A 13975-nucleotide genomic window follows, 5' to 3' on the forward strand; every position below is an offset into this window, starting at 1 on the left:
AAAAAAAAAAAAAAAAAAAAAAAAAAAAAAAAAAATTAGCCGGGCGAGGTGGTGGACGCCTTTAGTCCCAGCTACTCGGGAGGCTGAGGCAGGAGAATGGTGTGAACCCGAGAGGCGGAGCTTGCAGTGAGTCCAGATCACGCCACTGCACTCCAGCCTGGGCGACAGAGTGAGACTCTGTCTCAAAAAACAAACAAACAAACAAACAAAAAAACAACTTTAGGCCAGGCGCAGTGGCTTACGCCCATAATCCCAGCACTTTGGGAGGCCGAGGCAGGTATATCATTTGAGATTAGGAGTTCAAGACCAGCCTGGCCAACATGGTGAAATCCCATTCCTACTAAAAATACAAAAATTAGGTGGGTGGTAGTGGCGAATGCCTGTAATCCCAGCTACTCAGGAGGCTGTGGCAGGAGCATCGCTTGAGTCTGAAAGGCAGAGGTGGCGGTGAGCCGAGATTGCACCACTGCACTCCAGCCTGTGGAGTGCAAAAAAAAAAAAAAACTCTGGGCAAAAAGCATAACTAGAAAGAAAGAGAGTTTACGTAGTGATTTTAAAAATATATAGCTGGATGTGGTGGTGTGCACCCGTAGTGCTGGCCTGGGCAACATAGGGAGACCCTGTGGGAAAGAAGAGAAGGGGAAGAAGGGGAGGGAAAATAAAGGAAAAGAAACAGGAAGGAAAAGAAAAATAAAAGGAAAAAGGAAGGAGAAGAAAGAAAGAAGGGTGGGAAGGAAGGAAGAAAAAAAAATGTATATAATTACCTAATCAGAATCCAGGTAAAGAAAAAAATACATATATAGTAATTTGTTTACTCCTAAAAATAAAGTCAATAAGCAACAAACCGTGTGTGTGTGTGTGTGTGTGTGTGTGTGTGTGTGTGTGAAATCAACAGAACCACACGGAAAAACAAATCACAAACGTAACTGCAGATCTGATGGCACGTGCAAGGCAAAAAAGTTAGCAAAGCAATAAAAGATAGGAAGAATATGATGAACAAATTTGACCTAGTGGACAAATAAGGTAGCACTGCACCCAACAAAGGCAGAAAAGCACGCACAGAACATCTTCCTAAAAATTAATCAAATGCAGCCGGGCGAGGTGGCTCACGCTCGTAATCCCAGTACTTTGGGAAGTCGAGGCAGGCGGATCACAAGGTCAGGAGTTCGCGACTAGTCTGGCCGACATAGTGAAACCCCGTTTCTACTAAAAATACAAAAAGCCGGGTGTGGTGGTTGGTGTGTGCCTGTAGTCCCAACTACTCAGGCGGCTGAGGTAGGAGAATGGCGTGAACCCGGAAGGGGGAGGTTGCAGTGAGCCGAGGTCGCGCCACTGCTGCAGCCTGGGTAACAGAGCATAACTCCGTCTCGAAAAAAAAAAAAAGAAGAAGAAGAAGAAAAAGAAAGATAGAAAATATTGTCTGTCAAAGTTGGAGGACACAACTAGTAATTCTTAGAGAGGAATTTATGACCTCAAATGCGCGTGTTAGAAAATAAGAAAAGCTGTAACGCTGACGAACTGAACTCCGTCTTAAAAAGTCACAAGTCCTTTCGGCCGGAACCGCCATCTTCCAGTAATTGTAATTCGCCAAAATGACGAACACAAAGGGAAAGAGGAGAGGCACCCGATATATGTTCTCTAGGCCTTTTAGAAAACATGGAGTTGTTCCTTTGGCCACGTATATGCGAATCTATAAGAAAGGTGATATTGTAGACATCAAGGGAATGGGTACTGTTCAAAAAGGAATGCCCCATAAGTGTTACCATGGCAAAACTGGGAGAGTCTACAACGTTACCCAGCATGCTGTTGGCATTGTTGTAAACAAACAAGTTAAGGGCAAGATTCTTGCCAAGAGAATTAATGTGCGTATTGAGCACATTAAACACTCTAAGAGCCGAGATAGCTTCCTGAAACGCGTGAAGGAAAATGATCAGAAAAAGAAAGAAGCCAAAGAGAAAGGTACCTGGGTTCAACTGAAGCGCCAGCCTGCTCCACCTAGAGAAGCACACTTTGTGAGGACCAATGGGAAGGAGCCTGAGCTGCTGGAACCTATTCCCTATGAATTCATGGCATAATAGGTGTTAAAAAAAAAAATAAAAGACCTCTGGGCTGAAAAAAAAAAAAAAAAAAAAAAAAAAAAGTCACAAGTGAGCCCGGGGTACTTCCCGGTCCTGAGGCCCAAGGGGCTGCCTGGGTCCCCATCCGCCAACTTTTGCTCCCCACACAGCTCCAGACAACAAGAAAGAAAAAATAAAACGCTGCCAAAATCACAGTGTCAGCATAACTTGAAAGCAGAGAAGGTCCAAACTTCAAAGTAACTGTAAATAAAAAGAAAGCGACAAAATCCCCGCACGCCATCGTGCGCTGCCGCCTCTCCCAGGCACGAGGCTTTGTGCCAAGAAAAGCTGGGGAAGGAGCGGAGACAGGAGTGGCCGGGCTGGGGTTGGTCGAGAGCCACCATCAGAAAGACTGCGACATTCTAAAATCTGAAAATACCAAGAAGACGTTCTGGGAAGTCAGAGCTCAGACCTCAGGGAAGGGGCTCACAAGTGTGTGCGATAGAAAGGGGAGGTTGTTAAAGTCCATTGATTCCGCGGGAGCGGTTTAAAAAAAGGTGGGGGGGCGGTGCTAAAACGGGGCAGAAGCATCCGTGGGCATTAAGTGAAGTGGGAAAATGCAGAAGGGAGAAATTGAGGGTCCTACAAGACAAAAGAGAACCAAGCAATGGGAGAACACAAAACCCTACCCACCCCCACACCAAAACAAACAAATAAAAAGCTTCTAAAGCATGTGAACTTTGCTATATTGACCTTACAGTGTGCTATTGAGCTAGGAATCTTGTAAACCATGCAATACCACAAAAACGAATAGAAAGAAGATGAATAGATCCGTACAGAGCTGATATTTTAAAAAATCTGAAAACAAAATTCAACACACATCAACTAAGAAAAATTGCTCTGGAAAAAAACCACCATGTTTCCAAAGAAACAAAATATTTACAAAAAATGATCATATCTTAGGTCACAAAGAAATCATCAGTACATTAAAAAAAGTAGAAATATACAAATATTCTCTGAGCACAGTGTAATAAAATGAGACATCGTTGTTATTATTTTTTGAGACAGAGTCTGTCTGTTGCCAGGCTGGAGTGCAGTGGTGTAATCTCAGCTTACTGCAACATCCGCCTCCAGGATTCAAGCAATCCTCCTGCCTCAGCCTCATGAGTAGCTGGGACTACAGGTGGGCGCCACCACACCCAGCTACTTTTTTTGTATTTTTAGTAGAGATGGGGTTTCACCATGTAGGTCAGGATGGTCTGGATGTCTTGACCTCGTGATCCATCTGCCTCGGCCTCCCAAAGTACTGGCTTTACAGGCGTGAGAGCCACCATGCCCGGCGAAAATGAGACATTATTAACAAAGACAAACACAGCCTGGCACAGTGGCTCACACCTGCAATCCCAGCACTTTGAGATGCCAAGGTGGGAGAGTTGCTTGAACCCAGAAGTTCAAGACCAGCCTAGGCAACATAGAGAGACCCTGTCTCTATGAAACAAAACACACACACACACACACCAAAAAACCTAGCTGGGCATGCTGTATCGCTTGAGTTTGAGAGGCAGAGGTTGCAGTGAGCCATGTTTGGGACACTGCACTCCAGCCTGGGCAACAGAGCAAGAATCTGTCTCAGAAAAAAAAAAAAAAAAAAAAAAAGACAAGCCACTAGTTACCTTGTTTCAGGGGGAAAAAAGGAGAAAGACAAATATAACAAATACATGACAAAGGGGAGGGAACCATAAGAACAAGATATTTAAAATAATTTTAATACCAGTTCCCAGAATGGTGGTGTAAGGAGCTCAGCAGACCCATTCCCCAACAAAACAACCATTTAACTAGAAATATTTATTTATTTATTTACTTTTGAGACAGAGTCTCACTCTGTTGCCCAGGCTGAAATGCAGTGGTGTGATCTCTGCTCACTGCAAACTCTACCTGCCAGGTTTAAGCAATCCTCCTCCCTCAGCCTCCCGAGTAGCTGGGACTACAGGTGCGCACCACCATGCCCAGCTAATTTTTTGTATTTGTAGTAGAGACAGGGTTTCACCATACTGGCCAGGCTGGTCTCGAACTCCTGACCTCGTGATCCACCCACCTCGGCCTCCCAAAGTGCTGGGATCACAGGTGTGAGCCACTGTGCCCAACCCGAAAGATTTATTTTAAGAACCCAATCATTTCAAATCTGTAAATTATCCTAAAGGCACATACAGCAAATAGGGAAGCATATTCCCTGACTGAACATGGACAAAAACATAAACTCACTGAAGTGCAGTAGCCAGTCTGCAGGCCACACACATATCTACCAGTAAAGAGAAAAATCTGGAACTTAAGCATGAACTTTGACCCATAAGTGGTTTATGGTCACTTTGACCATAAGTGATTTATGCTGACCAGGGGTGACCCCTAGAGAGCCAAGCTAAAATATGTGTGTGTGTATATATGTGTGTGTATATATATATATATATATATTTTTTTTTTTTTTGAGACGGGGTATTGCTATGTCACCCAGGCTGGAGTGCAATGACATGATTATAGCTCTCTGCCACCTTGAACTCTTGGGCTTAAGCTATCCTGCTGCTTCAACCCCGAAAGTACTGTGATTACAAGCACGAGCCACCAGACCCAGTAGCTAGATTTTTTTAAAAGAAAAAAAAAAACAAATCAGAAAACAGACATTCTAGGCTAAACACTGCAAGGAAAATACACTTCACAAAGTTAATTCAGCCAAGTCACTAAACAAAAAAAGAAATGGCCAACCAAATAGTAACAACATTGACTCCTAAGAGAGGACTGGCATCCTACAATGTATTATCTAAAATGTACATTTTGGCCAGGCACGGTGGCTCACGCCTGTAATCCCAGCACTTTGAGAGGCCAAGGAGGGCAGATCACCTAAGGTCAGGAGTTTGAGACCAGCCTGGGCAATATGTGAAACCCTGTCTCTACTAAAAATACAATTAGCTGAGCGTGGTAGTGCACGCCTGTAATCCCAGTTACTTGGGAGGCTGAGGCAGGAGAATCCCTTGACCCCAGGAGGCAGAGGTTGCAGTGAGCCAAGATCATGCCACAGCACTCCAGCCTGGGCGACAGACAGACTCTGTCTCAAAAAACAAACAAACGAAAAAGTACATTGTAATAAAAACATTAGGTTCATTTAAGTATATATTTTTAAATGCACTCCCATGTTTATTGCAGTACTATTCACAATAGCCAAAATATTGGATCAATCTAAGTGCCTATCAATGGATAAATGGGTAAAGAAAATGTGGTATATACACACAGTGGAATATTGTTCAGTCATAAAAGGAACAAAATTCTGTCATTCTCAGCAACGTGGATGAAACTGGATAAAAGTAAATTGTATTGATTGATTGATTGAGAGGGGGGTCTCATTCTGTTGCCCAGGCTGGGGTGCAATGGCACCATCTTGGCTCACTGCAACCTCCGCCTCCCAGGTTCAAGGGATTCTTCTGCCTCAGCCTCCCAAGTAGCTGGGATTACAGGCATGTGCCACCACGCCTGGCTAATTTTTTTTGTATTTTTACTAGAGACGGGGTTTCACCATGTTGGCCAGGCTGGTCTCGAACTCCTGACCTCAGGTGATCTGCCTGCCTCAGCCTCCCAAAGTGCTGGAATTACAGGCATGTGCCACTGCACTTGGCCTAAAAGTACATTTTTTCAACAGAAATTATGACATGCAAGCAACAAGGAAAGTCTGCTCCATCCACAGGAAAAGAAAAAGCAGCCATAGACATTGCTTTTGAACAGGCTCAGATACTGGACTTAGCACACAATGCCTTCACAGCAGCCGTTATAAATATGTTCACAGAAAAGTGACAAGAGGAAATAAGTAAACAAATAAATAGATTATTCTAAGAGTTGTATAGTTTTAGTTCTTACATTTCAGGCCCATGATCTATTTTGAGATTGGTTTGGTTGTGTTTTTTGCATAGTGTGAGGTAGGTGGCTAACTTCATTCTTTTGCCTGTGGATATCCAGTTGTTCTACTATTCTTTCCCCATTAAAAAGTCTTGGCACCCTTACAGAAAATCAGTTAACCAGAAATGTATAGTTTTATTTCTGGACTCTCAATTCTATTCTATTCATCTATTTGTCTATCATGCCAGTAGCACATAGTCTTAATTATTGTAGTTTTGTAGTATGTTTAAAATCGGAGGCCAGGTGTGGTGGCTCATGCCAGTAATTCCAGCATTTTAGGAGGCTGAGGCGGGCACTTGAGGTCAGGCGTTTGAGCCTGGCCAACGTGACGAAATCCCATCTCTACAAAAAAAACAAAAATCAGCTGGGTGTGGTGGCGGGTGACTGCAATCCCCGCTTCTTGGGAGGCTGAGGCAGGAGAATCTCTTGAACCCAGGAGGCGGAGGCTGCAGTGAATGGAGATCATGCCACTGCACTCCAGCCTGGGCGACAGAGTGAGACTCATTTTCAAGAAAGAAAAAATAAATAAATAAATAAATAAATAAATAAATAAATAAATAAATAAAATAGGGAAATGTGAAGGCTGTCAGACTGAAGACCCTGAAGATGTTACAATTCAAATCAAAGGCCTCTGCTAGCAGAATTGTCTCTTGCTTGGAGGAGGTCAGTTTTTTTTTTTTTTTTTTTTTTTTTGAGACGGAGTTTCGCTCTGTTGCTAGGCTGGAGTGCAGTGGTGCAATCTTGGCTCACTACAACCTCCGACTCCCAGGTTCAAGCGATTCTCCTGCCTCAACATCTGGAGTGTCTGGGATTACAGGCAAGTGCCACCATGCCCAGCTAATTTTTGTATTTTTTTAGTACAGACAGGGTTTCACCACGTTGGCCAGGATGGTCTCGATCTCCTGACCTCGTGATCCACTCGCCTTGGCCTCCCAAAGTGCTGGGATTACAGGCATGAGCCACCGCGCCCGGCCAAGGTCAGTCTTTTGTTCTATTCAGAACCTCAACTGATTGAACAGGGTCCTCTAACATTATGGAAGGCAATCTGCTTTACTCAAAGTTGACCAATTTAAATGTCACTTATTCAAAAATGCCATCACCAAAGCATCCAGAATAATGTTTGACCACAAATGTGGGCACTGTGGCCCAGCCAAATAAACACATAAAAAGAATCATCAAAATAACTTATGATTTTCACCACTGAATAATATTCTATTGTATGGATATACCACAGTTTTATTATCCATTCTTCTATTGAAGGACATTTTGGTTGCTTCCTGTTTGGGGAGAGTGTGAAAAAGCTATTATACATATTTGTGCAGGGGTTTGGAGGTAGACGTAAGTTTTCAACTCAATTAGATAAATACCTACAAATTTTCAACTCAATTGGGTAAATATCTACGACCTAGCAATGGCTGGATCACATGGTTATAATCTATTTCACTTCGTATCAAACTGCCAAAGCATCTTGCAAAGTGATTGTACAGTTTTGCATTTTCACCAGCAGTGAGTGAAGGTTGCTGTTGCTCCACATCCTCATCAGCTCTTGGTGTTGTCAGTATTTTGCATGTTAACTGCTTTGATAGATGTGCAGTGATACCTCACTGTTGCTTTAATTTGCAATTCTCTAATGGCATATGACATTGAGTATCTTTTTGTATGCTTTCTCATTTTTATTTCACATTTCTCCAAATATTTCTCTACCTTCCTCTCTCTCTTCTTACCTTCTGTTACTCCAACAGCCAACAGCCAACAACCGTCTAAGTGAGCCTCCTGGGAAGGGGATTCTCCAGCCCCACACAAGAAAACGGTAGCCCTGGCCAGAGACAAAAAGCAAACACCCTGGAAGATTGATCCTGTGTGCAGAATATTGTCCTCTGTGTCTCCTTGGATGATATGGGGACTGTTGATAACACCCAGCCCAGGGGGTTGCCTGAAGGCCGAACCAGGTGACGTCAGGCAGATAAAACTCTTGTTTTGTAAACTTGGGAAACTTTTCATTCCTACTCTTACTGTTTTATGGAGTGAAAACATATGAAGATATGAATTTGGAAGAGCTGGAGGATTATGTAGACGAATTTAATGAGGAGGACGAACATGCCATTGAAATGTACAGACAGCAGAGACTGGCTGAGTGGAAAGCAACTAAACTGAATAATGAATTTGCAGAAGTTTTGGTGATCTCAGGAAAGGATTATGTTCAAGAAGTTACCTACTGACTGGGCACAGTGGCTTACACCTGTAATCCTAGCATTTTAGGAGGCCGAGGCAGGTGGATCACCTGAGGTCAGGAATTCGAGACTAGCCTGGCCAACATGGCAAAACCCCATCTCTACTAAAGATACAAAAATTAGCAGGGCGTGGTGGCCCATGACCGTAAGCCCAGCTACTCGGGAGGCTGAGGCAAGAGAATCACTTGAACCCGGGAGATGGAGGTTGTGGTGAGCTGAGATCACACCATTGCACTGCAGCCTGGGCAAGAAGAGTGAAACTCCGTCTCAAAACAAACAGACAGACAAAAAAAAATTAGCCGGGTGTGGTGGTGCTCGCCTGTAATCCTAGCTACTGGGGAGGCTGAGGCATGAAAATTGCTTGAACCTGGGAGGCAGAAGTTGCAGTGAGCCAAGATTGCACTACTGCACTCCAGCCTGGGCAATGGAGCATACTAAGTCCAAAAAAAAAAAAAAAAAATTCCATTCTGTAATAAAAGGAATCTAGACTCTTTGGAGAAATAGTTCATTTCAGGGCTGGGGTAGAGATAATACAAGATGAGTCTGAAACATCACGTAGTGACAGAAAGTAAGGAAGTACTCACAAAGTCATGGGGACACTTCAAAAGGACACAAGAGTCAACTCGAAGGAGCTCCCAAGGGCCAAATCTGGGATAAGTTGAGCAACAAAATAAGTAATGATAGCAATAAATTATTACCCATAGAATAACTATCCATGAGTTTATACTGATATATGTAAATAACTAGGAGAGAAGAGACAACTCCTTTGTGCAGTAGAACTCTAATAAATAAATGTAGGAGAAGTGATGGAAATAGAAAATCACCATTAGACAAACACCGCAGTCATAATTGTTGCAGGCGCCAATCATTCATTAGTGGATGCTAAAATTAGTGAGTGAAAGTATGATGCAAAAGAAGATATTTGTGTACACTCAAGGTGCACCTCACAACGTTTACTAATCACAAAGGGTGCTATGGTTTGAATGTTTATGTTTCTGTCCCCTCCAAACTTCATGTTGAAACTAATTGCCAATGTGATAGTATCAAGATGTGGGGCCTTTTTTTTGGAGAAAGGGTCTTGCTCTGTCATCCAGGCTGGAGTGAAGTGGAGCAGCAATCTCAGCTCACTGCAACCTCCGTCTCCCGGGATCAAGAGATCCTCCCATCTCAGCCTCCCAAGTAGTTGGGAACACAGGCACGTACCACCATGCACGGCTAATGGGATAAACCTCTTATAAAAGAGGCTTCATGCATTGTTCTGCCACTTTTTTGCCCTTCTGGTCCTCTGCTATGTGAGGACACAGGGTTTGTCTCCTTTGGAAGATGCAGCAACAAGGTGCCATCTTAGAGGCAGAGAGCAGCCCTCACCAGAAACCAAACATGCCGGCTGGCACCTTGATCGTGGACTTCCAGCCTCCAGAACTATGACAAATAAGTTTTTATTATTTATAAATGACCCAATCTTGGGTAGTTTGTTATAGCAGTAGAAACAGACTAAAATAAAGGGGAAAAGAGTAAATCGACAGTGAAGAAGCCTGGGAGACACCACATGATCAAAGTTAGTATCACCAGTATCATAAGGCACGTCAACGTCATGTGCATGTACTAGGAGGCTCTGAGAAGGGCACAATTCACTGCTCTAGGATTCTTGCCGAAAATGAATAACTTCAGACGACACATTACAAGCATCACATAAACACAAAATAATTGAGGCATGTTCCACAAAATAATTGGCTGGTACTCTTCAAAAGTGACAAATTCATGGAAGAAGAAGAAACCAGAGGCTGGGTGCAGGGGCTCACACCTCTAATCCCAGGATTTTGGGAGGGCGAGGCAGGCGGATGGCTGGAACCCAGGAATTTGAGACCAGCCTGGGCAACATGGCAAAACCTCATCTCTACAAAAAATACAAAAGTTAGCCTAGCATGGTGGCACGTGCCTGCAGTCCCAGCACTTTGGGAGGCCGAGGCAGGCGGATCACGAGGTTAGGAGTTCCAAGACCAGCCTGACCAACATGCTGAAACCTCGTCTCTACCAAAAATACAAAAATTAGCCAGGCGTGGTGGCGCGTGCCTGTAATCCCAGATACTCAGGAGGCCGAGGCAGGAGAACTGCTTGAACCCGGGAGGCAGAGGTTGTGGTGAGCCGAGATCACGCCACTGCACTCCGGCCTCGGCGACTGAGCGAGACACTGTCTCAAAAAAAAAAAAAAAAGAAAAAGAAAGAAAGAAACAAAAATAAGTCAGAAGGAGCCAAATCTGGACTATGAGGCAGATGCCTAATGATTTCCTGTTGAAACTCTCACAAAGTTGACCTTCTTTGGTGAGAGGAACAATCAGGAGCATTGTCACGGTGGAGGACCCTCTGGTAAAGCTTTCCTGGGTGTTTTTCTGAGAAAGCTTTTGCTACACCAAACACTCTCATAATAAGCAGACGCTGCCATTCTTTGGCTGCCCAGAAAGTCAACAAGCGGAATGTTTTGAGCATCCCCGTAAACTGATGCCATCACCTTTGCTCTTGACTGGTCTGCTTTTGAGTTGACTGGACCACTTCCACCTCTTGGAAGCCATTGCTTTCATTGTGCCTTGCCTTCGGGATCCTACTGCGAAAGCCATGTTTCATCTGTTACAATTCTTCAAAGAGATGTTTCAGGATCTTGATTCCGCTTGTTTTAAAATTTCCATGGAAAGCTCTGCTCTTGTCTGCAACTGATTTGGATGCAATGGTTTTGGCATCCATTGAGTGGAAAGTTTGCTTCATTTAAATTTTTCAGTCAGAATTGTATAAGCTGAACTAATTAAGGTGGCTTAGTGTTGGCTATCATTTCTGCTGTTAATCATTTAGTCCTCCTCAATCAGGGTACCAATAAGATTTTTTCCTCACAAATTGTTGCGGGTAATCTGTTGCTGCACATTTCGTCTTCAACATCATCTTATCCCTTCTTAAAACAAGTTGCCTATTTGTAAACTGCTGATTTCTTTGGAGCATTGTCTCCATAAACTTTTCATAAAGCATCAGTGATCTCTTCATCCTTCCACCAATGCTTCACCATAAATTTCGTGTTTGTTCTTGCTTCAATTTTAGCATAATTCATGTTCCTTTCATAGGGACTATTTTAAAACTGATGTCTTATCCTTCTTAGTGTCTCAAACTAGATTCTGTTCAGACATTTAAAATTTGTTTTTATTTTTTGTATTTCTCTCTTCTTTTTTTTTTTTTTTTGAGACTGAGTCTTGCTCTGTCACCAGGCTGGAGTGCAGTGGCGCAATCTTGGCTCACTGCAACTTCCGCCTCCCGAGTTCAAGTGAATCTCCTGCCTCAGCCTCCTGAGTAGCTGAGACTACAGATGCGTGCCACCACGCCCAGCTAATTTTTGTATTTTTAGTAGAGACGGGGTTTCACCACGTTGGCCAGGATGGTCTTGATCTATTGATCTCGTGATCTACCCACCTTGGCCTACGAAAGTGCTGGGATTACAGGCGTGAGCCACCATGCCCAGCCCTTTTTTTTTTTTTTGAGATGGAGTCTCACTCTGTTGCCCAGGTTGGAGTGCAGTAGTGCAATCTCGACTCACTATAGCCTGGTCGACAAGAGTGAGAGTCCATCACAAAAAACAAAAAACAAAACCAAACAACAAAGTGCATGATGAGGGTTTGGCAGGGTTAGGGAGGCAGGCTGGAAGCAGATCATGCAGAAATCCAAATAACCCCTTAGAAAGGCCCTTGTCAGATTAGCAAGCCCACGTTGGTCACTGAGCATCTGTCTCAGCCTCCTCCCAGCTGGCTGCCTGGACCACAGAGGCTGGAACAGTTGAAAAAAAAAAAAACCTGAGTTCCAGATATTCCTTCCATAATTTCTTTCTTTTATTTTTTATTTTATTTCAAGACAGAGTTTCACTCTTGTTGCCCAGGCTGGAGTGCAATGGCACAATCTCAGCTCACAACTTCTGCCTCCCATGTTCAAGCGATTCTCCTGCCTCAGCTTCCTGAGTAGCTGGGATTACAGGCGTGAGCCACCATATCCAGTTAATGTTTGTATTTTTAGTAGAGATGGGGTTTCACCATGTTGGTCAGGCTGATCTTAAACTCCAGATCTCAGGTGATCCACCCACCTTGGCCCCCCAAACTGCTGGGATTACAGGCATGAGCCACTGCATCCGACCCAGACTCATAAACACAGATGGAAAAATCCTAACCAAATTATTAGCAAAATGAATCTGGTAATATATAGGAAGAGAACGCACTGTGCCTAAGTTGGATTTATTCTAAAAATGCAAGGTTAGAGATGAGAAAATTGATTAATCTGATATGCCCCCTTAACATATTATGGGAGAAAATTGAAAAATCTCAAGGACTGCAGAGAGTACATCTTGCCATGTGCAGTGAACTAGACCCCGCAAGTACATATCACACCATGTAGTAAGGGACTTGAGGCAAGCAGCAGCAGGAAAGGCAGTGGCTGTGCAGAAAGTCTTTTGGGCCAGTTGTTGAGACAGCATCTAGAGTTTGGAAGCCTTATCTGGAATGTGTCAGCTTTGCATTAAATAAACAAAAATTACCCTACACTTCGTGGTTTAAATGAAAAAAAAAATAAACAATTTATTATCTCACAGTTTCTGTAGATGAGGAATGTGGGAGCATTAACTTGGAGGTTCTGCCTCACAGTCTTTCATGAAGTTTGCAGTCAAGATGCTGGCCAGGGCTACTGTCTTCTGAGGGTTTGTGTGGGGCTGCAGGATTGCTTTCCCAAGCAGCTCTCTTACACGGCTGTTGGCTGGAAGGCCTTAGTTCCTCACCATGTGAACCTGTCCACAGGGCTGCTGAGTGTCTCATGACAGCTGGCTTCCCCCAGAGCAAGAGATCCAAGAGACAGTGCAGACAAGAAGCCAAAGTGTGTTCGTGCCAGCTCTCCTAGGTCTCTCACCACCACTTTTATTGATTCTATTCTTTAGAAGTGAGTCACTAAGTCCAGTTTACATTTGGGGGAGGGGAGCGAGCCTCCACGTCTCGAAAAGGGGAGTATCTAGCCAGGCGCAGTGGTTCACATCTGTAATCCCAACACTTTGGGAGGCCAAGGCGGGTGGATCACAAGGTCAGGAGTTCAAGACCAGCCTGACCAATATGGTGAAACCCCATCTCTAGTAAAAATACAAAAATTAGCCAGGTGTGGTGGCACACACCTGTAATCCCAGCTACTCAGGAGGCTGAGGCAGGAGAATCACTAGAATCCGGGAGGCGGAGGTTGCAGTGAGCTGAGATCGCGCCACTGCACTCCAGCCTGGATCAAAGAAAAGAAAAAAAGACTCTGTCAAAGAAAAGAAAAGAAAGAGAGAGAAAGGAAAGAAGGAGGAAGGAAGGAAGGAAGGAAAGAAGGAAGGAAGGAAGAAGGAAGGAAGGAAGGAAGGAAGGAAGGCAGGAAGGGAGGAAGGAAGGAAGGAAGGGGCGGGCATCTAGAATGCATGGACATTCCTAAAACCACCTCACCTGGGAGACTCAAGGCCTGGTTGAAACATCCATCCACCTACTTAGTGCCTGTACTGGAAGAAGAGGAAATCAGATAGCCAGAGGATTGTTTCCCTTTTTTTTTGATTTGGTTTTTTTTGTTTTTGAGACGGAGTCTCGCTCTGTCGCCCAGGCTGGAGTGCAGTGGCGCCATCTCGGCTCACTGCAAGCTCCGCCTCCCGGGTTTACGCCATTCTCCCGCCTCAGCCTCCCGAGTAGCTGGGACTACAGGCGCCCGCCACCTCGC

At 44.1% G+C, this 13975-nt stretch overlaps 1 protein-coding gene across 1 annotated transcript; it reads left to right on the forward strand.

Annotated features, from left to right (window-relative positions):
• The first annotated feature begins 1533 nt into the window (after positions 1-1533).
• On the forward strand, positions 1534-2140 carry LOC111522392 (60S ribosomal protein L21). Its single transcript, XM_023186444.3, has one exon. The coding sequence runs from the start codon at positions 1593-1595 to the stop codon at positions 2073-2075; it is 483 nt and encodes a 160-aa protein (XP_023042212.1). The 5' UTR covers positions 1534-1592; the 3' UTR covers positions 2076-2140.
• Positions 2141-13975: the final 11835 nt, after the last annotated feature.

The sequence above is a fragment of the Piliocolobus tephrosceles genome, chromosome 13 (genome assembly GCF_002776525.5).
Source record: "Piliocolobus tephrosceles isolate RC106 chromosome 13, ASM277652v3, whole genome shotgun sequence".
Classification (NCBI taxonomy): domain Eukaryota; kingdom Metazoa; phylum Chordata; class Mammalia; order Primates; family Cercopithecidae; genus Piliocolobus; species Piliocolobus tephrosceles.